This window comes from Mesoplodon mirus, assembly GCF_964341445.2.
Source record: "Mesoplodon mirus genome assembly, chromosome: 3".
Lineage (NCBI taxonomy): Eukaryota > Metazoa > Chordata > Mammalia > Artiodactyla > Ziphiidae > Mesoplodon > Mesoplodon mirus.
In genome coordinates, this window is record NC_138978.1 from 146,318,471 (window position 1) to 146,342,426 (window position 23,956).

Sequence of the window (23,956 nt, forward strand, 5' to 3'; positions counted from 1 at the left end):
AGACCCCGAATAGCCAAAGCAATCTTGAGAACGAAAAACGGAGCTGGAGGAATCAGGCTCCCTGACTTCAGACTATACTACAAAGCTACAGTAATTAAGACAGTGTGGTACTGGCATAAAAACAGAAAGATAGATCAGTGGATCAGGATAGAAAGCCCAGAGATAAACCCACACACATATGGCCAGCTTATCTTTGATAAAGGAGGCAGGAATGTACAGTGGAGAAAGGACAGCCTCTTCAATAAGTGGTGCTGGGAAAACTGGACAGGGACATGTAAAAGTTTGAGATTAGATCATTCCCTAACACCATACACAAAAATAAGCTCAAAATGGATTAAAGACTTAAATGTAAGGCCAGAAACTATCAAACTCTTAGAGGAAAACATAGGCAGAACACTCTATGACATAAATCACAGCAAGATCCTTTTGGACCCACCTCCTAGAGAAATGGAAATAAAAACAAAGATAAACAAATGGGACCTAATGAAACTTCAAAGCTTTTGCACAGCAAAGGAAACCATAAACAAGACCAAAAGACAACCCTCAGAATGGGAGAAAATATTTGCAAATGAAGCAACTGACAAAGGATTAATCTCCAAAATTTATAAGCAGCTCATGCAGCTCAATAACAAAAAAACAAACAACCCAATCCAAAAATGGGCAGAAGACCTAAATAGACATTTCTCCACAGAAGATATACAGACTGCCAACAAACACATGAAAGAATGCTCAACATCTTTACTCATTAGAGAAATGCAAATCAAAACTACAATGAGATATCATCTCACACCAGTCAGAATGGCCATCATCAAAAAATCTAGAAACAATAAATGCTGGAGAGGGTGTGGAGAAAAGGGAACACTCTTGCACTGCTGGTGGGAATGTGAATTGGTACAGCCACTATGGAGAACAGTATGGAGGTTCCTTAAAAAACTACAAATAGAACTACCATATGACCCAGCAATCCCACTACTGGGCATATACCCTGAGAAAACCATAATTCAAAAAGAGACATGTACCAAAATGTTCATAGCAGCCCTATTTACAATAGCCCGGAGATGGAAACAACCTAAGTGTCCATCATCGGATGAATGGATAAAGAAGATGTGGCACATATATACAATGGAATATTACTCAGCCATAAAAAGAAATGAAATTGAGCTATTTGTAATGAGGTGGATAGACCTAGAGTCTGTCATACAGAGTGAAGTAAGTCAGAAAGAGAAAGACAAATACCGTATGCTAACACATATATATGGAATTTAAAAAATGTCATGAAGAACCTAGGGGTAAAACGGGAATAAAGACACAGAAAAAAATATATATATATTTCTTGAAGCGAAATCATAAAATATAGACAAACACAAAAAACAGAAAATATACAAAATGTGTGGTTTGTAGCTTAACAAAACTTAAGTAAAATTAGTTCTGACAGTATCCGGCATGACAAACTTCCATGGTACAAATGAGAATGGACCAAGGTTTGAGCAGGTACAGGAGACAATCCAGGCATGAACAACACCAAGGAAAGGTAGACAGGAAGTAACATGGTGTGTAGGAAATCACGAGACCAGTCTGATGGGAAGAGACTTAAACAAGACTGAAACTCACTTTCTAAACCTCCATCTACAATTGGACGATTCGCAGGACACAGGTGCACCAAAGTGGCCAATTTATTCAATCCCTTTAATATGGAGGAAGAGTTTAAAATTTTACTGGTTTAATTTGCCCCAAAAGCAACTCTCAACAGTTATGGCCTCTGTCGTCGGAGCTTTGTATGAAATTAAGTCAAAGTGTGGAGCTCCTTTTCCTTATTTTTTTTCTCCTTAAAAAATAAAAGAAACAATTGTTCCGAGTAAAAACAAACATATTCCAAAGCATGTGTACATTGAAAAGTAAAGAAACTTTACTAACAACTTCATAAAAACTGACTTAAAAGTTTAAAAAGAAAAAAACATGTTTCAAAGTCCTTCCGACTGGAGTCGTGTCTCATGGTGTCCTTTCTTTACAGAAATAGTCGTATTATGACACATATGCACAAGGATTAACACCATGACACACTGTACACGGCGGGCCCCGGCGAGCTCACCAGTTGTCATCTGAGTCCAGGTCTCTGGGGAGGATCCACTCCACGGATGAGCCCAGCAGAGTCTGAAGCTCGTTCGTGAACTCCACCAGATCTAAGAGCTCCTCACTTTCCGGATTAAAGGACTCCAGGTCTTTGGGGCAAGAGAATAAGAGACTTGCTGACACTTGCCGGTAGAACTCGGCCTCCGCGATGGTGACAATTTCCGCATTTGGGAAATTGCAGCGGAATATGCAGGAGGACATTTGCAGTTTCTTGAGCAGGTCTGAGAGCAACAGCCAGTTACGAGGCCTGCACCAGAGAAAGGACAGTGGTTTGAGTTTCCGGCAAAATGAGAAGCGCTCCCAACTATGAACTACCCGTCTCCTGGCGGTGAAAGGGCCTGCCGCTTCCACTTTGATTACCCCACCCCCCACCCCACTTCTCACTGTCCTTAGAAGATCTACTTCTTCTTATTTTTTTTTTTTAATTTTTATTAATTTATTTATTTTTGGCTGCGTTGGGCCTGTTGCTGCGCACGGGCTTTCTCTAGTTGTGGCTCGCGAGCTCTAGAGTGCAGGCTCAGTAGCTGTGGCGCACAGGCTTAGTTGCTCCGTGGCATGTGGGATCTTCCCGGACCAGGGCTCGAACCTGTGTCCCCTGCACTGGCAGGCGGATTCTTAACCACTGCGCCACCAGGGAAGCCCGGAAGATCTACTTCTAGCGGGGGAACTCTGGACTCATGTGCATGTGTTAAGAGACCACCTAGGGCGGATCAGCCAACTTAGACAAAAGCAGGAGCAGCGCCCCTGAACGAGCCTCGTTGCAGGCCACCCCAGTGCTGCCTTGGCTCTGGCCACAACTCAGGTCACCCCTCTCCAAGTAAGTGCACCCCATTCTAGTCACTGGGGAAAACCAGTCTGTATGCCAACCCAAGGGAGATGGCAAACACCTCTTGGACCTCTCCTCTCCTCCGGCCCTCACGGAGAGAGCATGAGAAACACTCCAGGTCACCTGGCTTTCCTTTCCTTTCCCACACCTCCAACCCGCCCCTCAATGCTGCCGGGAGTGAGGCTTTTTCGAGAAGGGAGGTGGTACAATCCTTCCTGATACCCTGCCACGCTTTATGATCTCTATCCCGAATAGAATGTCACCACAAAGGCAGACACGTTCCCAGCCTCAGAGTCCAAGGAGGATGCTACTCCTTAAGCACCGGGGTCAACACACAGCAGAGCAAGGTCTCCTGATGTGTTCACTCCGAAGGGTTGGTCATGGGGCACAGTGGCCCGACTGTGGGGACAAGACTCGATCTAAGCAAATCTGAAGACACATAAGATCCCAGGTGCCACATACGGCTTTCTCTAATCTTATATGAGAAGAGGGTACGTCAGTATCGTCCCGTGGACCTCACGCGCCTTGGAAGGCCCCTACGGTAGCCGTTTGGGGAGGATCCCTTCCCCAAGAGTTTAGTGACTGAAACTGTGCAATTGCAGTCGCTGACTCCCGTGTCCTTTGGGCTCTAGGGATGTGTTCCAATGAGGGCAGTTGGCTGGGGAGCCCTCCCACCCCCCAAACTTTTCTGGAAAAGTTCTACTGCATTATGTGAGGTCGGTGGACACTTGGTGAGGAATTCACTCACCCCCCAACCCATCCACCCTCATCTGCTGAAGGGGATTTCTAACTCCTGCCACACCATAGAGCAGCTGGGCTGGCTCTCGACCACACGCTGGCCACGCTCACCCCTGAGCGACGGACACCTGAACGATATAACACGGCAAAAGGGGGCTTTCGGAAAATTCAAATTCCAATAGGTCACCATAGGCCTCGTTGCTGTCATCCTGGTCCTCCGGTCCTGGGGGATTTGCTAAAACATCGTAACCACTTTCATCATCTGGTTCTAACCGGGGGGGGCAAACAAGAGAGAGGTCAGTAAGCTGGAGCAAGGTTCCAGCTGTTCTCCAAAAAGGACCCTGGAAAAATTCTTTCCCAAGCAAGCCCTGCTCACAGCACCACCCCCACCCCCCACCCCCACAAGCCCAACTGAAACGAACAAGGCTGCTCACCACACACACAGCTGCCAGAGAACTCCCAAGAGCAACCGGGGTTACCGTCATCAGGAGCCTGCAGGTTATTTAAACAGCCTGGAGAGAGAGGGGGAGAGAGAGAGAGAGAGAAACAAGATAACGCCTGCTGCTAAGAGGCAAATGCTGCGGAGTTCGGGAACATCTCACGCTGGGGCTGGTGTCACCTCCTGACAAGTCCCACTGCACATGCCTCCAGGTATCTGACTGAAACCTCCCCACGCATCCACCCGCCTTCCTGAGGGACTGCCCGCCTCACCGCCCCAGCCTGCCAAACAAAAGCTAGCCTGGCTAGCTAAGAGTTTTCCAGCCCCCCACCTTGCAAAACTCAAAGTATGTATCTCTTCTTTGACAGACTAACGTTGGGCCGCTTTTCCCAGTAAAGGGTCACTTAGGGTAAACGGGGGGTGGGGGTAGGGGGAACCCAGGTGAAAGGCTGTGAAGTCACCGTCTAGATGCTTGAACAAGACCGTGTCTTGACCTCTGCCGTACCTGTTAAGAACTTCTCCAGAAGTTCGCTGTGGTTCACTTTCTTGATGGTTCTACCTGAGTACGTAGCCAGGGTAGGATCAGCACTGTAGGAGAGGAGCAAGCGGACAATTTCGAGATGATCATTCTTGACAGCATCATGGAGAGGCCTAGGAGAGGTGCGGGGGATTACACCTGTGCACGCAACACTTGCTTCTAAGGATACGGGGCAAAATCGAGCGTGTGCGGCCAAGCCTCATAGGCGCGCTATTTCACTGAGGAGGTGAGTGTACGGTCGCTGCGACAAATTACTCTGTTATTTCAACACATAACCCTTTACGGGACAGGTGAAGGGACCATCTCAGGCCTAATTCTTCAATGCAAATCTCTCTTAATGCATGGCCCAAGGAGGAACTCAGGCCACGATGAAAACGTTTCCAATGAACTTAAATAGTGACAGACTGTTAAGAAGGTCACGTACGGCGGGGTGGGGGCAAGAAACCCAGCATCACGGAAGCAGATACGACAAGCCACTGTTATACCATTACAAACAAAACCCCAAAAGTGCAGTTTGTAAAAGAAACTAGGGGCAAAGTGGAACCTCTCCTGAAACCAACTTGGAGATGAGTGATCAACCCTCTCGCCCAGAAGCAGTCGACAGGCAGGGCGAGTTCTCAGGAGGGTACAGAGTCCTGCCCGTGTCCGCTGGGGTCAGGAACACTGTCCGCAGTCCCATCCAGAAAGGATGCTATTTGGAAACCATGAACCACCAAATACCTTACGGTTTTGCTAATTTTATGACCGTCAGGAAAGCCCCAGTGCCCTGCCTCGTGGTGGCATCCCAGGTACAACCAGGAAGATGCTTGGGCTGACTCAGAACTGGGCCTCTGGCCAATAAACCGAGGTCAAGGACAGAGTGGGGGCCAGGCCCGGGGATGTGGGTGGACACGGCAGGTCCTATCAAGCCAGTTGCCACTGGACCTGTCTGTACTCCTGGAACTTTCAACTCACATATATGTTAAAGATTGAGATTCAACACACGCTAGTGAAGAGTCCACGGTCTTAAAAGAGAACATCCCTGATTATTCATGCAGGCTCAACATTTTCAGGGACTTCTGTCCATAAGAGCGTCACAGAGTTTTAAAGTTCTATGTAAATTTGCCAGAAAGATCTGTCCGATTCCATTCTAGAGGACTCCGCCATCAGTGTGCTTACATGGCACTCACTCTCCATCTTTCCTTCTGGGGTTCCCCGCACACCCTGAGAACCACTGCCTATGCCCCAGCAGGGCCAGGCCAAGAGCGCAAGACCGCCACTGACCCGGTTCCATCCTGGGCACTGCAGTTGACATCGGCGCCACATTCGAGGAGCTGTCGTACGATGTTGAGCCAACCTCTTGCACAAGCCTCGTGCAGGGCACAGTAAGCCGCGTTGTCGCGGTGGTTCACATCACAAATCTTGTTCTCCAGGCAGTACAAGACCACTTCCTACGGGGAGAGGAGAGGAGAGGAGATACCATCAGACCACCATACAGTGAACCTTGTAAGGCTGACCTCCCCATAGCTTGGCGGTGCCCACTTTCAAAGGCATACATCCTTGGGGCCAAAAGCCCACCATGGCGCGGGCAGGTGGCAGGCATCCTGGTGGGGGGGGCGAGAGTGCGTGAGAAGGGCTTGGAGATGCAGACAGTGTTGTCTAAGGCTCTGCTGCACCAGTGGCCTGGCCATGGGCAAGTTACCCTTGAACTTCTCCAAGCTTCCACAGGGCTGCTGAGAGGACGCATTCGGATAGCGATGAAAGCCCTCAGCCCAGGGGCCGACGTGACCAGTACAGAGGTGTCACGGCTGCTAACATCTTAGATGACACATTGCCAAGCACAGACCATTCTCACTTGATGGGTCTGTTCAGTCGGTGGCAGTGGACGATAACACAAGTTTAGATAAAAGTATGGATGACCAACACTTAAAGAGAGCTTAAATCAGCCGGAGAACATTCCCCAGCTTAGAGAAGCAGGGACACCCAGGTCAGCTACATCCTCGCGCCCCCTGTTAAGACCCCAAATCAGAACCTGGGCCTCAGATGCTCGTCTGTATGTTAAGTAGAGTTAAAGAGAAGCTCTCTCCCTCCATCCTCAAGGAATGACACAAAATGCCTCCGATAACCCCACCCTCTATTTTGCCTCACTCCACCCTCTCGGGGCAGAATCAGTCTAATATTTTCATATTTACTCAAGTTAATGACAGGAACCTGATACACCACAGGCTGCAACCTCCACATTTCAAGAATCAAATAAAACGTTCACCGCCACCCCCCCCCCGGAGATGTTCTGTGTCAACACTGTGCATTAGAATCACTGTTATTAACCTTATTTCTTTGGCTTGTTAAAATATCAATATGAATCACTCCCAGTAAGCAGAGCAGGAATATATTCAATGTTTTATTACCTTAAGAAAGTTTTCAGACACATCGAAAGCATTTGCCACCAGAAAACACGGTATACTGTTTATACTGGGTAAGTCGTGCCCAGCAGAGAGCTGTCAGGTTCTGAGAGCTGGGAGTAGGCAGAACGTACATGTGGCCCAGCACATGGTCTGCTGGGTAAGGGGGGATGGGATGGGGTCAGAACAGGCCTCCTTGTGACATCTCTCAGGTAACTCATCTGTTAAACCCAAAACGGGGGTCATTCTAGCCGCCCATAAGTGCGAGATGGGTTCTGTAAAACCTTTTATGCCCTTTGGAGGACACGCCAATCAAAGGTGACCACTCACTTGGGAGCGAACTAGAATGTTCCATTTGCTTACCACGTGAACCTAATGGGGCATGCTGGTAAACCTGGCCATCGGTGCCCTGTTACTTCAGGTCACTGCAGCAGCTCCCTTCCAAAACAAGAGGAGGAAGAGAAAAGGCACGCCCACGAATGCGTTTCTCCGTTTACATCCCAACCTGCCAGAAAGCCCACAATCCTCTGGGCTCCCAGGCCACCTGCCCCGAGCCCTGGTATCCAGGATACCGCATGAGGCTGCTGCTCTTTTAGCAGGCCCTCACTAGCCAGACTTGAGTGGACGGCTGCAAGCTAATGAGTTGTGTGCCCCAGCCAGGGAGAGGCCCTGTCACGTGGCTCTGGCATCAGGTCTGGACGCCACCAACTGCTGTGCACAGATCAATTAACTCAACCCAGGGTTTATTTGCTGTGACAATCATGGCCTTCACCTGGAAACCTTCATCACTACTAGGGCAGATTCAAGGGTACCTAGAAATGAAAGGCCGTCCAAGCTGATGGGTAAGTCAACTCTCTTCTCCTGGAAGATGGCAGCAAAGGCAGCAGTAGCCCCACGGCCAGGTCAGACTTTTTGCCACGGGCTGTCCTAACTCAACCACGTTGATCCCACTATTTACACAGTGCTTCTCATTTCCCCAGATGAGGACGTCTTCTGTCACCCACAGGAACCCAGGAGATAGCAGGAAAAGAAGGTAGTACTATCCTCATTCAACACTTGGAAACTGAGGCCCAGAGATATTAAACCCCAAGTTCAATTAACATGAAGTACTAGACCTATAACTCAGGTCTTTGATACCTGGTCAGCTGGGAAGATTCAAAAGGCCCAAGAGGGCCCCAGTTAGAGGGATGCAATCCAGCTGTGACGAGCATCCCACAGGCCTTCTCTGTTGGGGGTCAAGTGGGCTAACTACACTCTCCTAGCTAGGAGGGTGATGGCCTCAAATGGATGGCAACCGTCGCCACCAACACTTTCTCTAACTGAAAGGTGAAGAGGCGGGGCGAGTCTGTCGACGCAACACATTCCTTGGTTTATTTTCTCCGCTAGAAATAAATGGGAGTGTCTGAAGGGCATCCCACCCATTCCCAAGCAAAATCCAACTGCTTTTGTTGGACAGCTCTCTGTTCAGTGGCTATAAGCCGAATGCCATTACCCGCAAAATGTAACCATAAAGGCCATAAGCCCGACGTTGTTCATTAATTAAATGCCTCATTAACTTTTTAAAAAACATGACTTATTCAATTCATAGAAAATTTAACCATCACCGCTAAAGGCACAAGCATGTGGCTGCACACTGGTGTTTTAGCCTAAGAAATAGAAGCCTTTTTCCCAGGAGGGAAAGGTTTGAGGTCTTTGGCCACACAAGTGATCTATTTAACGCGGATCTGAAGCCAGAGTGTGTTTCTAAACTTCCAGAACCAGATTATCATGACATAAAGCTCAGACAGCCTTTATACTGCACATGGTACCTTTGGCTAAGCAGAAGAAAATAACCAAGAATGCTGAAGACAGAACTTCAGGAAAACCCTCCCAAACCACACCCTTATCTGGTTAAGCAAACTGTCCTTCAATTTTAAAAGGTTTAAGCTGCCACATCTCCCAACTGGGCCATCATCCCAACATTTAAAATTCTGCCCAGAGAAATCCCAGAAAGTTGGATTCAAAGTTGAAAGCGTTCATCTACTTGTCACAATGTTCAGCATCAACACTGGTGATCTGTGTAATCTACATATTGAAATTTACATTTGAAGAAAAAAACAAATCCGACCGTACACATTCCCAAGGCTTCCTGTGCAATCAAAGGCCAGGTAGCCTAAAAAAGTATGGATTAAGTGCCCCTTGGTCCAGGCCTCAGAGCCACCAAACCAAAATGGAAACTGTCTTAAGACCAACGAGGGTCTTTTGACGTCTCTGGTCCCAAAGGGAGACTGATGGAAATGATGCCAAGTTCACAGGTGGGGCTCGGAGCCCCGCCCTCCACGGCGGGTGCAGCAGCACCCCGCCCCCCCATCTCCAGCATTTGCTGGAAGCGGGAGTCTACTTTCTCAACCCTAACCTAAAAGTTGGGGTTAGGGGGCTCCCCCCTACCTCCAGCGTTTGCTGGAAGCAAGGAGACTATTTTCTCAACCACGGGGGGTCTAGCTCAACACTATGTGCAACATCTGCTCTGTCCTCCTAGGCGCCCGCTCTCAGCTCTTGGGAAACCAACTGGGTGCTCCTTGGACTTCACCTGCAAGTAACTGCGCTAACTACCAGAAAGTGCTCTCTAGCTAATGGAGAGGTCTCCAAGAGACGTGTAGATATAAACAACAGCACATTCAACCCACAACAACAACAAAAAACACCCCCAAACCAAGCATAGCCCTAGTGCTTCCAACTTCCCACCCACAGTCATGCCTTAGGGCCAAGGCAGGCACACCTCGAAGGGCTCACGGCACTATGGACAGGGGTGGGGGGACGACGGGAGACGGGGGACAGGGGCACAGAGCTGGCTGAGGGTGTGGGCGCCAGGGCTCCGGGCCAGCCTGGGTCCTGCCACCCCAGTGCTCATCCACACCTCCACGCTCAGCCTGCTGAACCGCATTTTACTGTCACCATTCAACTCCCAGAGGGCTGATGCCAGCACAGAAAAATGCCTTTGCCCTGTGGGCTATTACATCACAATTGCTACTGACAAGTATGGTGGGGGAACTGCACAGGGCAGAGGGAGTCATCTGTCTCACAGAGGTTTTGAACTGTAAAAAGGGCAATTCCAGTGTGAGCCAGTCTTGCTGAGGAGCGTGGTGGGCTGTGGCGCACTGCTGGATTGCTACCTGTACGGGTATCAGCTAACCCCTCTGAGGCTCAGTTTCCTCATCCGAGAGTGGGCTAGTACTGTACTCATTACTCCCAAGTGAAGATGTTAAAAGGGTGAAAGGAGTTACTACAGATCACACGGGCTTAGGCAGATATCACCTATCTTTCTGTCTATGTTGCTCTAGCAATAGAGGCTGTCACTGGCATCAGCCGTGCTGGGTTGGGATACAGCAGTGTGGACAGGGACTTTTGTGCAAGGCTCAACCCCTGCTCCCCGCCCATCAGCCCTCGGCTCCCGTGCCCTCTCAGAAAGAGACTGCTCAGGTCTGCCCCACTCCCACCCCTACTCTGCACAGACACTTCCCACCCGCTACCCCACAGGGGCATCACTCTGCCCCAAACAGCACAAGTTATTAGAGCTAATAACTACTCTCCCTCTTGCTATTCAGAATCCAAAAGGGCTCATTGAAGTTCCCCTGGTCGCCAAGCCCTGGGTTAGGTCAGATTTTATATCAGAGATAAGTGAGCCGGAGCGGCCGAAGCAGCCTACCTGCCTGAACGGGAACAGAACATCAGAGAGGCCTGCCTTTCTTTTCACACCACGACTGAACAAGCCACCAAAGAGCCCGCAGTGTGAGCGGGGCCAACGCAAACACCCTGCTGGAACACCCAGCCCAGCCCGCCACGTGGAGGGGGCTGGGCTCTGAGACCCGCCCCCCATCCCCAGCCAGTGTGTCCCCCACCCAAGGAGCAGCAGCCGGCGGATCCTGATCCGGGGCACCCACAAGGATGCTCACCTCGTAGCCAAACCGGGAGGCCTGCTGTAGGAGGATCTCGCCCGCGTTCTTATTGACAATAAGTCTCCGCGCTTCCGGTGGCATCGGGCGGGACTGGGTGGTCTCTGGAGGGGAGCTTGAGCATATCAGCCGCGAGGCCTGGGAAGCTGGTAACAATTGCTGCAAACGGTCCAAGGGCTTCTGGTCCTGCTTGGCCGGCGAAAGATCATAGTCGGAACTGGGCTCAGGCCGCTCCTGAGTGGAGGAAAGCACTTTTCCTCCTCTCTGTCAGGGGGAGGCGGCGCGCGAGGAAAGGGTTGCATTTTTACTACCTGGAAACTTCACCACCACCCAGGAGACAGGTCCCCTAGGAAGGGGCAGTGACGTTTTGGGGGGAGGGGTTCAGGAAAAGGAAAGCTTTGTCCCCAGAAGCAGAGAAGTAGGCAGGCGGGATGTGCCTGCACAGGCCCGGGGGGCAGGGGAGAGCCAGGGGCAAGAGGTACCTTGCCATCCGCATTGTCCACGTAGGAGTCCCCTGGCAGCGACAAGCCCCGCCTGGGCTCCTGAGGGATCAAATGCTTGGTTTTGCACGGTCGCTTCCCGGATGGTTTCTCGCTGTCGTCGGTGTATTTCTGCGGCAGGGGCGAAGGCTGCCAATCCATTTCTTCGTCCATGCACAGCACATCTGTCAGGGGGAGAAGAAGCAGGCGTTACACAGTTGTAGCCGGTGAGGAAAGAAAAGCCCATTGTTAGCACTGATCGTTGGAGCAGCTTCAGTTTTTAAAGATATACCAATTATGTTTTCAAAGCACTAATATTTTAATTATCCCACATTCAACCGGCAAATAGGCTAACCCACGAAACGCCAAATGGCAAGTCGCTTTAAAGGGCCGCAAGAGAGGGCAGAAGCCAGCCCTTCGTGCGCTCCCGTCCCCACCCGTGGGGGGCCTGGGTGCTCGGGACAGGGCGACTGGGGACAGCCTGAGGCTGGAATGAGGGCACTGACAAGCGCCCGGGGTCACCCAAGACTTCCCTTCCTGCCCAGCCGCGGGCTGGGTGATGAGGAGCAGCCCAGGAAGTCGAGCTCCCGCCTCACTGTCCATTCCATAAGGAAGTGTGCAGGCTGAAAGGACCTCATGGAGAAAACTCCCCGCTCGCCACACGCTACTCTTGTCAACTTGGATGGCGCTCAGGTCCCCTCTAGGGCCGTTTCCCAGAGGGCGGGTGATCCACCCTCCAGGAGCGCCCCCCGCCCCGTGCGTACCTTGTTCATTGTCACTGCATTTCAGGGACTCCTCCAACCAGCTTCTGTTGCTTTTGGCCTCTGCCCTTTTCCTGCCAGGTTTCTCTTCGGAGATGCTATTGCCCTGGGGGGTGACCACAGGCTGAACCGCCTGGGTCACTTCCTTCCTGCCCTGCCAGCCAGGTTTGCTCTCTGCTGCCGACACCTGCTGCTCCCGCCGTTCTCTAAGGTGCAGCAAGCGGCGCTGCTTTCTGGGATGGAGCCCTGTTAATTCAATGCACACCTCAGGTTGGTCAGCTCACGATAATGTGGCTCTTCTAAGTGGTTAGAGGAACTGTTTGTCATTTCCCTCTCAGGCCAGTCAGCTAATGGAGAAATAACTACAAATTAATGAAGAAGCCCCCCGGGGCGGGGAACAAACTGTCTTACACATCACTAACAGGGGTGGGGGAGGGGAGGGGTGTGGTCACTGTGTTGGCTGAACTTGTCACCAAGTCTCGGGAGGGGGCCTATTTGCCTTTGGCCACCTTTGGGCTCCAGCCCCGGCACCTGGCTTTGGGGGGGTGGGGGGTGGGGAGGTGTGAGTGGCTCCCCCCAGGGATCCAGGGTGGCACTGGAACTTTCCACTGCTCCGCTCCAGGACTTCCGTAGGGTGCCCTGCGGGCCTGAAGCGAAACCGAGCTCACCTTTGGAGACCCGTCTCCGCTTGGCTTTCAGCAGAGAGTCCTCCGGGAGCTCTTCCACAGTGGTCTCAGTGTGGTTCCTAACGCCAGAGACCTTGCGCTTTCTGTTCAGCCGGAGGGTGGGGCTGTGTGACGCGTCCGGGGCCGCCTGGTCGGCGGGGGGGCTCTCTGGGGGGCTCCGTGTCCATGAAGTAGTCCTCACTGTCTTCTGGGGCTTCGAAGGGGTCAGGTTTGCTTCCATCCTAACACTCCTCTAGGGGAGGGGAGACAACCCGGAAAGGAGGGAACAAAGATCACCAGGAGCAGGCAGGACCCCCATGACCAAGGCAATCTGCTACCAACAGACCACCTCCCTTTGGAGACCAGGGGCCTCACACGCTGGAAGCACAAAACCCTCAGAAAGACGTCCCAAAGGAAGGACAGCTGAACACAACCAGCAAAGAAAGCAGAAAATGAGGCACGTAGCCCACTCACGATCCATCCTTCAAGGGTCAAGGTGAGGCATCTACACCATCCCTCTATAGGCATGTGAGATAACTCCCTAACTGCTTAACTCTCCAAGGTGGCTTACTCTTAAAGGGGGGGGCGGGGCGGTGAGTGACCTCACAGTAAGATCCAACCCATCAGGGCGGAGCTACAAATTACTATGGAAACAGCTGCTAGTAAACAAAAAAAGGCTGATGTCATCAAGAGACCAAATAGCCCCCAACTGCCATCTACACAGACATAGCACCAATGTTCACTTGGGTCAGCAGGGGCGAGGGTGAAGAAAAAGGGTAGGGAAAGAATGGCGGGAGGCTGGGAAGCTGGGGAGACCAAGGGAAGAGGAGCCTGGCAAAGGGAAAGGAAAGGCTTCCTGGTGCACACACAAGGGTCAAGGGCAATTTCAAAGAACTCAACCAGATTGCTCCAAGTCCGTCTGTCCTCTTTCCACACCCCGTGGGGGGGAAAAGCATTTCACTGCCATCGAGGGGCTGCTCCTATTTCCTGTCTAGGAAGAAGGCCCTCAGTGACACCAGTCACCCCACCTGGCACGTCTCCACGCCTTCCTTCCCAGGCAACAAGCATCTAAGGATATTTCAAAGACAAGACTCCAACTCCCTTCATGGGGGGTGGGGGGTGGGGGGGCGGCGGGCAGGGCTGAACTGCTCACACCTCAGCTCCGCCTGTGTTGCTCCTGCCCCCTCTGCTCAATCTAGCATCCACTTGGGGCTTTTCCTCCAATCACCCCAGCCTAACATCACTCCTCACTTTTGCTCTAGCCAAAGAAACAGTTCAACTGCTTTGCTAGTCACATTGTTTCTAACACACAAATAATTCCATAATGATCACTGTGCTGTTAAAGAGTTCCCCGAAGATGATCCTGTGTCCATCACCGGCCGGGGGTGGGGGTGGGTGTATGAGTTTGGTATTTCGTTAACACCTGAGCTAAGCTCCCACAGCCCGTTTTTCTAGATGAAATCATAGACAGACCCCTCACATGCTGCTCGCATTCCTCCTCCGCTCCCTAGACCACTTCAAGTATCACTCCCACTTCTGCCCAGCCGGCTGGTCCCCTGATCAGCCTCTCTTGGGGGCATTCCCAGCATTTAATGGCAGTCAGTTGTGGGGATGAACCTCACCCTGGCCTGGGCTAGCCTGACCTGTGTTCTCAATGGTGGAACACACTTAGCTTTTCTCCAAGGGTATCCCAAGGTGGGACAGATCCCCACCTACTCTTGCCAGAATGGTGGAATCACCCCAACCGCGAGGGTCTCCTGTCATGGCAGCAAGAGAAACCCCAAACTCCTGGCCTGTGCTTACGGGTGATGCAGCCCAGGCTACCGCAGGCCCGGTGAAGACGGCGTGCTGCAACTCTCACTCCGGCTGCTCTGTGACCCTCTTAAACACTCGGGCAGGAATGGCGCCGCTTTACAACTCGGCCCCCTTCACTTGTAAAGTGGGAATGTTACTGCTAGCCTCCCTCCAGGGTGGGCTTCATAATCACGGGCCGGGCTCAGCACAGAGAAAGGCTCAAAAAGCCCTTTAACCAAAAGATGCCAAGACTTTCAGACCAGCCTGAATCTCAGGCCTGAAATGTAGGAAATTTTAAGAGGTGAGCCCTGCTGGTTACACCATTGGACTTCTCTGGTCCAATCAGCCTTCCCTAAAAGCTCCGTGGGAGGGGATCCATGGAGGAATGGAAGGGCTACCTTAAGAACCCCCATGTCCAATTTTAAAGTTTCTTTTTCCAAACTAGGTCCATCCACCCTTCCCCCAACCCCGGAGCCTTTTAGGGCAAAGATCTCAATTCCCCTCAGCTAAGGCCCCCCAAGACCTTACGCTAGTGTGACCTTACCCAGGCCAGTAATAACCCTGAACGACACCCACCCCGACTGCCCAAGATACCCATGGCCACCAGCTATGGGGTAGAGGCTCCGTGTCACTTGGAGCTTCTCAAAGACTGTTCTAACCACGACCCACAGGAGGATGACCCTTGAGGGCAAAGGAGATGGGGAGATAAATAGACACACGGGGATCCTAACCATCAGGCTTTGCCATCATTGCTACTTTTGGCCCTTCTAAAAGTGGGAAGCCATGTGCCCTTGGTCACCCAGTCTAAGCAAGATGTGAACGTGGTCCCTGCAGCATGGTCCTATGACTCACAGCACATATATCCCAAATTCATTATGGTTGTACCATAGCATCACCTCACAGAAGCATCACCACAGCAACATTTACAAGTCACTGTGCCAACAAAGCACCCTCACCACTGTTGAGCCATGCCCAGTGAGGCCTCAACAAGGTGAGAGGGTTCTGAGTCGCTGGAAGGCTCCCCAGGATTAAAACCCCCTTCTCTGTAGCTTAACTATAATAGCACCTCCAGTCAGGGCTAACCTTGTTCAAAGTTACACCCGCTACACAAGGAGTGCAGGGGACCTCTGTTCCAAAGTAGTTTACAAACGTGCAGGTGCTCAGCTGGAAGAGAAGTGCCCTGAGCAAAGAAGTTTCATGAAGCCCCTTGACTGAGGCTTCCTCCAGCTCCTGGCCAGGCACTGCCACTGAGCAGGTCCTAGGCCTGTCCCAGCCAAGTGGTTGGCAAGGGAGATGGTTACTCCAAGTTTGAGAAGGAAGGGACCAATGCCTCCTTGCCCCGCCCCATCTTCAAATGCCACTGAGGGTTCCTAGTGATGAACTTCCAAGTCTGAGGAACCTCCAAACTCATTTGGTGAACTTCCAAAATAAACATTTCACTCAGCCACCCATGTGACCATAAAGAATAAATGAGTATCTCAGCCACTGTGTTTTCAAGTTAATTTCTTTTTTAAACAAGCCCCTAGCAACAAGATGCACCCGCACCAGGACAACCAGGGCCGCGCAAACAGCACCCACCACCTTAGAAGCTCCTGGTCCCTCCATGGGTAGGGGCTGCCTCAGAAGGGGGAAGGCATCTTGAAGGCGTCCTGGACCCTCTCTGTGACCCCTGCCCGCCCCAAATCCCCGCCCCAGCTCCCATGTGCTCACAGCTCGGCTCTCGGCCACACCGACACCCATGAGAAGGACCTGAGCCCATATCAGCTCAAGACATGATGGCCCAAGAACAAGAAGGCCCATTCATATCCAGCTGAATGGAATAAACGCCTGCTGTGCCTTGGACGTGGAGGCCGCAGTAAGAACAGTGGCCCCTTCAGGAGGCCTTTCCTGACCAGCTATTTACAAACCCCATGTCTCTATAAGACAGAAGGTGGATGGGGAACCCACCTCCGTTGCCCCAGTCTTTCAAACGGAGCCCCTCAACTTCCCCAACCCTTCTCCTGCCCTCCCATGGTGGCGATTCATGGCTCACTGGGCCATGTCCCGGGTGCTCCAGGAAGAGACCCGTCGGTCGGTCTGAGATTGGAGGCAGGCTGTGGGGGGATGGGGCTTTCGGAATCATCTGGGGCTCAGGCCCTGCTCCCCATCAGCCATACCGAGTTCTCATCTCCACGCTCAGCAGGAAAGACTGGGAAGGACGCACACAAACGTCTCTGGGAAGAAGGGTGGGTGAGGCCACTGAGACGTGAAGGGCAGCGGCCACCCTGGGTTTGGCCACGTTGCTGGAGAAAAGGGCAAGAAGACTCGAGGCCGGTTAACTGCCCGCTCCCTTCCTCCAGCCTCCCTCACCGTCCACCCAGAACAGGCAGATCCCCTCCTCAGAAAAGTGCATCCCCGTGAACTTGGCCTTGCCCACTTTTATCACATCTCTCTGAGAAACTTCCCCAAGAGCTGAGTTATGAGGCCACTCAGGAGGGTAAGGGCTGCGTGTCAGCTGTGAGCACAGGCAAGGAGGGAGGCCTTCTTGCTGCTTCACTCCAGGGTGGCCTGGACCCTCCGTTTTTCATTCCAATCCCGAGGGGAGGAGTTCGGAATCGTCTACTCCAGGCACATCAAGAGCCCCATCACTCGGGTAAGGCCGCCACTGACTACCCACAGAAATCCCCTTCTACGGGAGCCACGTAGGACAAACCGGTCCCGGCGTGGCTTACCCAGAACCCTGGCCACAGGCCTTTGTCTGACCCCAAAGATGAGCTGGGGGAGGGCAGTGCTCCAAGCAGCAGAGAGAAGCACACGCTGTTGCTGACCCCAATTTTCCCGAACTGCATCAGGCATCCACGACCTAAGCGTGCGGGCGAACGCCGACCCTACAACTGGGTCCAAGGGCCTGGGCCTCCCAAACGTGCCCACCACCCCCGACTGTCCTGTCTCAGGAGGATTTCACGCCCACCCTGTCCTCGACGTTCACCTAGGTGCCCTCACTCACCATCACCGGTGAGGTTTCTGGGGTCCGGAGCAGGCTGCAGGCCACAAGCACGCACACTGAAGAAAGCGGGAGAAAGACCTCCACTTGCTGCCAACACATCTCATTAGCCCAGGAAGTCTCGAGGGCAAAGCCCGAAGTCAACCCCAGTGGGGGAGCAGCTGATGGGACCGCAGAGCGTGACTCGAGGCAACACTAGCTTTCTCTCCAATTTTGCCTCCAAAACATAATACACCCTGTCTGGCAGGAAGAACGCCCTCGTTTATCCCACGCCCTTGGAGCGTGCTGTCAACTCCTAATGACTGCAAACAAGCCTGCCACAGAAAATAATTATGCTCATCTTTCTGGTGCCTTCATCAGCCCTCATCTCATTTTAACGAAACCCCTGCCTTTGGAGGGAGAATCCGAGTACTCTCCACTCCCTCCCATAGGAGACTGTCACTCTGGAGGGTCTGGCTCTGGCTGCAAGTGTCATTCCACTGCTACCAAAAACCCGTATCCGTACCTGCTACAAAACAGAACACATACCTGCTACGCTGGAGGTCTTGCACTGCCATTCCTCTGCTCTATTGTATCAGACTATTACTAACTACAGGACTAGCATTTCTCCGGAAAAAGGAGACGCGTGCCAGGAAACATTTCATAGGTGCTTCACTGCTGGATGCCGCAACGCTCAAAAGGACAACCAGCCTTGTAATCCACAGCTGGGAAGGATGGCCAGAGCAGCCCGTTCTCCGAACAGCCAGCACCCAGACGCTGGGCCATCGGAAGCATATTGTTTCCTCTCACCTCCCTCGGCACTGGGAGTGGAACCGCCCCGTTCCCACCGACGTGGTACCACACGCGAGCCGCCTGAGTTCACTTACATCTCTCACTGTCGTTCTGGTCGGCAATGGCCTCCTCCAGGGCGACCGACTTTGGCTTTTTGTCCTGACTTCCTTTCAGCCTTTCCCAGTCAGCGGGGCTGAATTTGCGCACCTCGGAGTCTTTGGTCGTGGGGTGGCCACCTTCTCGCTCTTTCATCTCCAACTCTGAGAAGCGCATCACTGCACGCTACAAAGAGAACGGAGATGGAAAAAAGACACACCTTACCACCAAAGCTATTTCACTGCCCTTACCTTAAAGGAAAGTATCTTCAAAGAAAAGTTTGCCCAAAACCAACCACAATTTATGATACAACTGAGATATTTTAAAATTGAACGATAAAAATGTAAGAGTGTCTATGTGTAACTAGTCACACACTCTTTATTCGTAAAGCCATATGTATGTAGAGATATATGTGGTGTGTATGTATAGCCATACATACACTGTGGCATAGAGACAGACATTCTCTTTCGAAGGTAAATAAAACAAAACAAAAACACAACGCAAAGAAAGCAAAACAAAAACACAACAGAAAAGAAAACAAATGCACAATGAATAAAGATGACCATGGCCCACAAACTTCCCTTTGTATATTTGGAAATGAAATTTAACTCAAAAGGTTTATGTAAGATTCTAGTAATAAAAATTTGAAGAACTGACCTCACAGTAAGCAGCGGGTAGACATAAAATACTGTCCTCTTGTAATCCTTCCATCTATGTAATTAAAATGGGCACTCAATGGATCATTTAGATAACTTCATCCATTTTTATAAGCATAAACCAATTATTTTCTTAACACTGCAAAACAATTTGGCTTTATTTGTCTTTTAATTAAAAGTAAAATATCTTGGGCTTCCCTGGTGGCGCAGTGGTTGAGAATCCGCCTGCTAATGCAGGGGACACGGGTTCGAGCCCTGGTCCGGGAAGATCCCACATGCCGCGGAGCAACTAGGCCCGTGAGCCACAACTACTGAGCCTGTGCGTCTGGAGCCTGTGCTCCGCAATGGGAAAGGCCACAACAGTGAGAGGCCCGCATACCACAAAAAATTAATTAATTAATTAATTAATTTAAAAAAGATAAAAGTCTCTAGTAGAGAAATTTTATCAGAGCCTAGTATTAAGAGCTGTAGAGCCACAAGTTTCCCATAATACAGCCTTAGCAGAGGCTGTTAAGGCAGTGACAGAAAATTTGTACCGAGGGAAATAGCACAAGAGTTTGCCTACAATTCACGAAAATGATCCCTGCACTTGGCCTGAAGGAAATCAGCAAAATTTATAACAGCTTGTGTATTTGTATGCGGGATGGAGAAGGAATTTTTTAATTTCTCTGAATTATCACATAAGATTCAGAAGATGCTCTCTCTGCCTAGAAGCCACCCCACTGGGATAACTATGCCTACGGAGTTGCTTTGCCTATGACTCCTACTTGCTAACAGACTGGCAGCCTGGCCCCAGGGCCTGGTCCCTGCTCCCAGTGCAATGGTGGATATGGTGTCAACGGTTGCAAAATCAAAGCCCCTTACATCCTCTCCATGCCTCTGTCCCACCCCCCACCCCACTCACCACTGATGTTCAGGAAGGGGAAGGTGTCCTGGATGGGAACGTGGTGCTGTGACTGGTCCAGCTCATCTTCCTCATCTTCATCATCCACATCATTATCTTTCTCATCCCAAGGAGCAGATCCAGTGGATCCTACCCGAGAAACACACACACACACACACACAAAGGTCAAAAGTGAGGCGCTCACATTGCACTGTCATCCCTGCAGCTCACCCACTGTTCAAGCTAGGCACCGCCAGCACAGAGGTTCCTTGGGTTCAGTGTGCACCCTCAATGCCAAAGAGTGGGAACCAAGGGTGTTCACCCCACTCCCAGCTCCTCCTACGGAGCCCCAGTGCAAGCTCTCATCCCCTCCCCTATCCAGGAGCTGCAGACCCTACTCCCTTCTCCTAGAAACCTTTTAATTCCTACTCTAAACCCCTTTCTACACATTAGCATCCCTTCTAAGGACCCAAGGAGCACAGCTTCTCTCCTTTATAAGCTTACTGTGAAGACAGACCCTTCCCTCATGGCAGAGCCTCACTAGATTCACTGCAGGTCAAGTCTAAATCATCTGGCTCTTAGTCGGAACTTGCTAAACATTGAGTAAATATACGTATCAGGTGGTATTCTCCTAGGAAAAATACCATACAAATTAAATGATCACTTACCCATCATTTATAAAGAGAACTTAATAGCCTTCATAATGTCATGTCAATTGATTCTTAGAACAGCCTTTGAAATACGCAGGGAAGATGAGAACCCAGATTTTATAGTGGAAGAAGCTGAGGCTCAAAAGGTTGAATGACTTGATTCAATGTCCCACAAGTAGTGACATGGAAAGACCGAGGTTTATAACTCAGACCTTCTAAGTTTTAATCCCTCCTTCTTCTAAATTACCTGGCCTCTCTTCTCAGTGTTGAGTCCCAAGAGAAGTTATTTTTTATAGAACTCAATATCCCCTCTTCTTTCTAATGCTTTACTGTTCCACTGCGTGGGCAGGAAGACTGTGCTGAGTTTATATCTTTTGTTCTCTGGGTTCTTTCTAGGGACAGGATTTCTTCCTTAATTTACGAGTCTTCAACTTTGTGAGCGAGGCGACTTTCAAGTCGACTATCGCTTTAAGGGTCCAGCCCGGAACCTGGCACACTGTCCACCTTCTCCCCAGCAGCTGGGGCCTCACCTGGGTTAATGATAGAGCCCTGGGGCTGGGGGATGTCACACACTTGATATATCTTCACTGGGCTCATGGGCACCTCCTTGGTGCCGTCGTACATCAGGTTGAATTCCCTGCTCTTGTTGAGCGCACAGCAGAGCTGGGCCTTCCATTTAGCTGGGTCGGGGTCGTCCACCCCTTCCTGGTACTTCCCTGTCTCCACAGCCCAGGCCTGAGGGATAGGAAACTGCAGTGAGTGCCTGCTTGTTGCCCAGAAACACTGGAAAGTGTGCCCGCCCTCCCTCATACAGACACAGATATACACAGCCTTGCCTGACCGCCCCATCACCCCAACTCCAATTGACAGAGACTGCAGCAGAAAACACCACGCTGGGGACCAGGAAAGGCAGGGCCTGAGAGAAATTAAGCCAAATGCAAATACAGTCTTTTAAAAAGAGGAGCCTCATCTCAAGTGCTTGTGCCAGCATCATCTGTCAAGACTACAATGGCCTTAATGAAGGGTTGAAAATAAAGAAAAGTCTGGAACAAGTATACACCAAAATACTAATGGTAACTTTTGGATAGCAAGATTTCAGGTAATTTTGTTTTGTTTTGTTTGCCTTATTTGTTTTTCACATGAATTGCTTATATAATAAGAAGAGAAAGGGAGGTGGCGTATGATATGAAGAATTTAGGCTTGCTGTTCCCTCTCCCTTCAGTCTTTAATCTGATGCACAAATAACTGTTGAAACCAAGTACCTTTAGGAGTAGCAGCCCATAGAAGGGCAGGAAGCACGCTCTGGGGGTTCAGCTTGCCTCAGTGTGAGGCTGAGGGCCTCAAGTCCTAATAAACTCACACCACCTGTCTTTCCCTGCTTCCTCAAACTCCCACATTGGGAACATTTTGCTGGGAACACCAGTGGCTGGTGGCCTGGGGCAAGACCAGTGCGGCCCCGCCTCTCTGGTTTTCAATTTCCAGGTCTAACGGGCATTTGTGTGTCTGTTCACGGGATATCAGCCCTCCCCCACTGTTAACGTATCTCAGATGTCTACACTTTCTTCAGGGCTGTGACGTATGTGCTGGTGCAGAAAAGGGGGATGTCTTTTGCAGAGGACTCAAGATCAAGAGAATGAGATGCACCGGCCAGACTGCTCCCACTTGATGGTAGGAAGATAAGGTGGCCATGTAGTTAGAATTCTGTAGGGGAACATAGTCTATATAGTCTATGGGTTTGCAGATCCACAACTTTTATTTTTTCAGTAATGCCAACCAAGCTCATAAGAGACTGACATATAATCCAGAATGCCAGTCTACTCGTTTTCAATGGGGGATAAAGCTGGTCAGTGACCAGCATGGTTAAGTCCAATAACCTGGACATAACCATGTATGATCTCAACCAGTAACTCCTGTATCTGGTTTCTAATGACAATTCCAAGAACATAAGACCCACTCAACATTTAAATCCAAATTTTCAGATGACTCCAAAGCTAAATGGAAATGATTTGATATTGAACTCTAAATTTGCATTATCTAGACTATCTCTTACCCAGTTGCGTAACCCAGAATCGACAGTAAAAGGCTCCTGCTTTCCCCAAAATCACAGGGCATAAAAATGAAAAGCACTGGAAAGGCAAGAACCCCAGTGAATTTGCAAAGCTGCTCTTGTGTCTTTTTCTTTTTGACCTTGAAGCCAGGAGAAATTCTAAAAATACAAATGTATTAATTTTTAAAACTTGACTTTACTGAATATTGTTCAGATCCCCAAGCCTACAAAAATAATTTTATTTTTAAAAAAATGCTCCCTGCCTCCAAGGAGTTTACAATCCCTTAAAGGAGACAGATGAGTCAACAGATTAGAAATATAGATACTATGTGAACACCAGTAAATATGTGAACACGAGTAAAACTGCCTAATCCATAAAGAGTCAGGGGGTAGGTATGGTTGGCCAAGTTTATCGGAATTTATGATTCTAGGGCTGAATCTTGAACATGGGTAGAAGTTAACCAGGTGAGAAACGTGGGTCACGATACTCTAAGCAGAAGAAGCTTTATGGGCAAAGGCAGAGGCTGAAAAGCACAGTGCTTAGGGGACCTACAAGCAGTTCAGCTTGCGTGGAGGCAGCATGAGATGAAAGTCTGGGCTTGTGAGTAGGAACCATGCCAAGGAGTTTGGACCTGATTCTTAGAACACTGAGAACCACTGAGAGATTTAAGCAGGTTGTGATGGGATCAGATTTAAGTTTTAGAAAGAACCCTCTAGCTGCAGGACTGAAAAGGGTTTGAAGGGAGGCAAGGCATGAAGATAATACATAGTCTCTATATAATCCATATAATAGTGTTACTAGGGTCTGAACTAAGGAGGAGGCAGTAGGGATAGAGGATACAGGTAATGAGCTGTTAGAGACGTTGACTTGACAAAGCTTGATGATGAACTGATTCCTTGAAGAAGGTGAGAGAGAGAAAACTAGGATGATTCCCTGGTTTAGGGTTTGGGAGACTGGGTGGGTGGTGATGCTGGCCACTGAGATAGGAGCAGGTTTAGAAAGATGATTTCCCTTTGGAAATGTCGGATTTCAAAGGCCTGTGGAAGGCCTAGGGGAGAATGTCCGGCATGCCCAGGGCAGTTTTTTATCCCCACTCACCTCTCACATCACCTGAGGGACTCTCTCTCCCTGCCTGCCTCCAGCCCAGAAGAAGGTCCACCAGATTACTGACATCTCTGACCTGTGG

The 23,956-nt window shown here is 50.4% G+C and overlaps 2 protein-coding genes across 2 annotated transcripts in view; both read right to left on the reverse strand.

Annotated features, from left to right (window-relative positions):
• The window catches only part of LOC309799867 (U3 small nucleolar RNA-associated protein 25 homolog), a 351,890-nt gene that overhangs the window by 322,891 nt on the left and 5,043 nt on the right, over window positions 1-23,956 (reverse strand). Inside the window, exons 4-5 of the mRNA XM_082613472.1 lie at window positions 21,253-21,457; window positions 20,094-20,222 (exon numbers count right to left, since the gene is read on the reverse strand). The gene's annotated coding sequence lies outside the window, so the exon portion shown is untranslated. The remainder of the gene's footprint in view (window positions 1-20,093; window positions 20,223-21,252; window positions 21,458-23,956) is intronic.
• Window positions 1,318-17,958, reverse strand: LOC309799868 (BCL-6 corepressor-like). The gene is made up of 10 exons (XM_082613473.1): window positions 17,670-17,958; window positions 12,893-13,142; window positions 12,228-12,470; window positions 11,467-11,648; window positions 10,985-11,248; window positions 5,935-6,101; window positions 4,639-4,721; window positions 4,129-4,206; window positions 3,806-3,962; window positions 1,318-2,377 (listed from the first exon to the last, which is right to left on the reverse strand). Exons 1-10 carry the CDS (start codon window positions 17,766-17,768, stop codon window positions 2,086-2,088), a joined length of 1,815 nt encoding a protein of 604 aa, XP_082469599.1. The 5' UTR covers window positions 17,769-17,958; the 3' UTR covers window positions 1,318-2,085.

What these genes read in the sequence shown, in the direction of transcription:
- LOC309799868 (XM_082613473.1), bottom strand. Translation starts at nt 17,768, where the DNA reads ATGTGTTGGCAGCAAGTGGAGGTCTTTCTCCCGCTTTCTTCAGTGTGC. An exon ending in ATGCAGTGACAATGAACAAG is followed by an intron (nt 11,649 to 12,227) that starts GTACGCACGGGG and finishes TCCCCCTGACAG; the next exon opens with ATGTGCTGTGCATGGACGAA. An exon ending in TGGACAATGCGGATGGCAAG is followed by an intron (nt 11,249 to 11,466) that starts GTACCTCTTGCC and finishes TCCCCCTGACAG; the next exon opens with AGAGGAGGAAAAGTGCTTTC.